Below are 2,230 nucleotides of genomic sequence, written 5' to 3'. Positions count from 1 at the left end.
TTTTGGGGAGGGGAGGGGAGGGGAGGGGGTGGGTGGGGGCATAGGCCGAGCCCATCATGAGCTTGAATGGGCCTGGGCTGGGACAGGATTGACATTTCTAGGCCTAGGTCAGGCTTGGGCTCAAGTCTTGGGTTGAGCCCGATCCAGCTCAACCTTGTGTATATATATATATATATATAAAGAAAATAGCTTGTACCAACCCTATTTTTAAAAATATCAACTACACCCCTAAAGCCTAACACCCTAATTGACCTTGTTATGCATAACCTCTCTTTGCTTGTAATTGTTGCAGTTATGAGAAAATTCCGCGTTAATGGCATTTTTTTTTTTTTTTGAAATGTTAAGGCATTCTTCAGTGAACCCTTATTAGGCCCCATCACCACCATCCATGGTTGCTTCCTCCTCTCCACAACACCTAACCTCAACTCCAACTGCAACCGCAACCACTGCAGTTACTACAACCAACGTCACCACTACACTCTACTTTGCTTCCTCCCTTTTTAGCTTCGTGTCTTCTTGTTTTCTCTGATAGAAAATAAATACGAAACGATTCATGAAAATCGATAAGCATGCACAACAAACACTACAAAAAACACATTTTAGGCATACCTGAATCCATGGCTGAAGAATAAGAGCTCATCAATGTCTTCTTGTATGCTTCTCATACAACACGATCAATGTTGGTCTGGTCTACCCTCTTTCCCTTTTGCTTTTGGGCATTAGCATCACTTAATGGGTCAGTGATAACTATATATAGGGGTGAGGAGAGGGACCAACCCTGCAATAAAATTAGGGTTTCCTCCCCATTAAGGAAACAATACCTTAGATCCATACATAGTAATAAATATTTCATACCATTAAGGTGTGTTAATAGAATCCAATATCTCCATAGAGATCATTTACCAATAATATTGGATTCTTTCTGCTTACTCCATCTTTAGTCAACACCACTAAACTGGTTTTGAAAACAAATCTTTGACTATGCTAGCCCACCTAATTGGAAAATCTTACATCCTCCCCATTTAAAGTTTGAAGTTATAGTGGGGGTACAGATATATATATATATATATATACAAAAGATTTAATCACTTTATTTTATTTTTATTTTTTTCTGGGGTGTGCTAGTGTGGGCCCAAGCCTGCCAAACCCATCCTGAGCCTGGGACATGATTGACATTTTCAAGCCCAAGATATGGTCGGGCAAGGGTAGGGCTAGGTTTCGGTTCAAGCCTGTGGCACAACGGTTACGTTGTAGTACTACAACCTGTTGGTTACAGGTTCAAAACTTAGAAACAGCCTTTTTTGCGAAGCGCGGAATTGCTTTGCTCTGCTCTAACATTCCATCGTAAAAACAGGAATAGATTGGCCTTGCCTAGCACTGAAATAACAAAAGTAAGAGCTATAAGGTTTATTGAGACCAACCCATCCCATTTAGGGTTGGGCTGTGTTGAGTTTAGTCCGATAGGACTGGACCTAGCTTGTGATGTCTCAGCCCAACTTGAGGCTCGTTTGGGCCTGAGTTTAGCAAAAGGGCCTAGGGCTGGATTTGTGTTTTAAAAACCAACTCAGTCTGATTGCACCCCTGCAACTTATCAATCAAGTTCATCTCATGAAAAAAACTGAACAAAAACCGATCTGAAAACAATTCAATTATGAAACTATATACTCTGACTCAACCTGCTTGGTTCGATTTCGATTTCTTGCATATAAATGTGATTCTTTTTCTCTAAAAGTAAAATGTAATGCTATAATATTAGAATTATATAATCATGTCTACTAAAGCACCATATCTAAACTACTAGTATTATATATTAATATTATAAAACCATAAATACTAATTTCTCATATCCAAGTTGTTAGTATTATATAATAGTATCCTATTTGGTTTCTAATTAGGTTTGAATAGATGTCTCCTTAAACAGAACCTAAACTAAACTGAATTGAATTTAAAACATCTATTCTGTAACTGAATTCGGACCAAATATATTTGGTTTGAATCGAATTATTCGATCCAGTTTTAGTTTTTTGTTCTCGTTCCAATTTAAAAGCCTTTAGAGAGAGAGAGAGAGAGAGAGAGAGAGAGAGAGAGAGAGAGAGAGAGAGAGAGAGAGAGAGAGAGAGAGAGAGAGAGAGAGAGAGAGAGAGAGAGAGAGAGATCTTTGAAGAAAACAATGGCATAAGATTTAGAGTGGCTCGATTCATTTGACCTTATGTCTACCATCAACCAACTT

At 38.6% G+C, this 2,230-nt stretch overlaps 1 protein-coding gene across 1 annotated transcript in view; it reads left to right on the top strand.

The window, feature by feature from the left end:
• The window catches only part of LOC122084906 (glutathione S-transferase U22-like), a 5,306-nt gene extending 5,008 nt beyond the window's left edge, over positions 1-298 (top strand). The window contains exon 2 of the mRNA XM_042653327.1: positions 293-298. Coding sequence (XP_042509261.1) covers positions 293-298 — 6 coding nt within the window. The remainder of the gene's footprint in view (positions 1-292) is intronic.
• Positions 299-2,230: the final 1,932 nt, after the last annotated feature.

This window comes from Macadamia integrifolia, chromosome 7 (genome assembly GCF_013358625.1).
Source record: "Macadamia integrifolia cultivar HAES 741 chromosome 7, SCU_Mint_v3, whole genome shotgun sequence".
Classification (NCBI taxonomy): Eukaryota; Viridiplantae; Streptophyta; class Magnoliopsida; order Proteales; family Proteaceae; genus Macadamia; species Macadamia integrifolia.
This window is presented reverse-complemented; position numbering and strand designations above follow the sequence as displayed.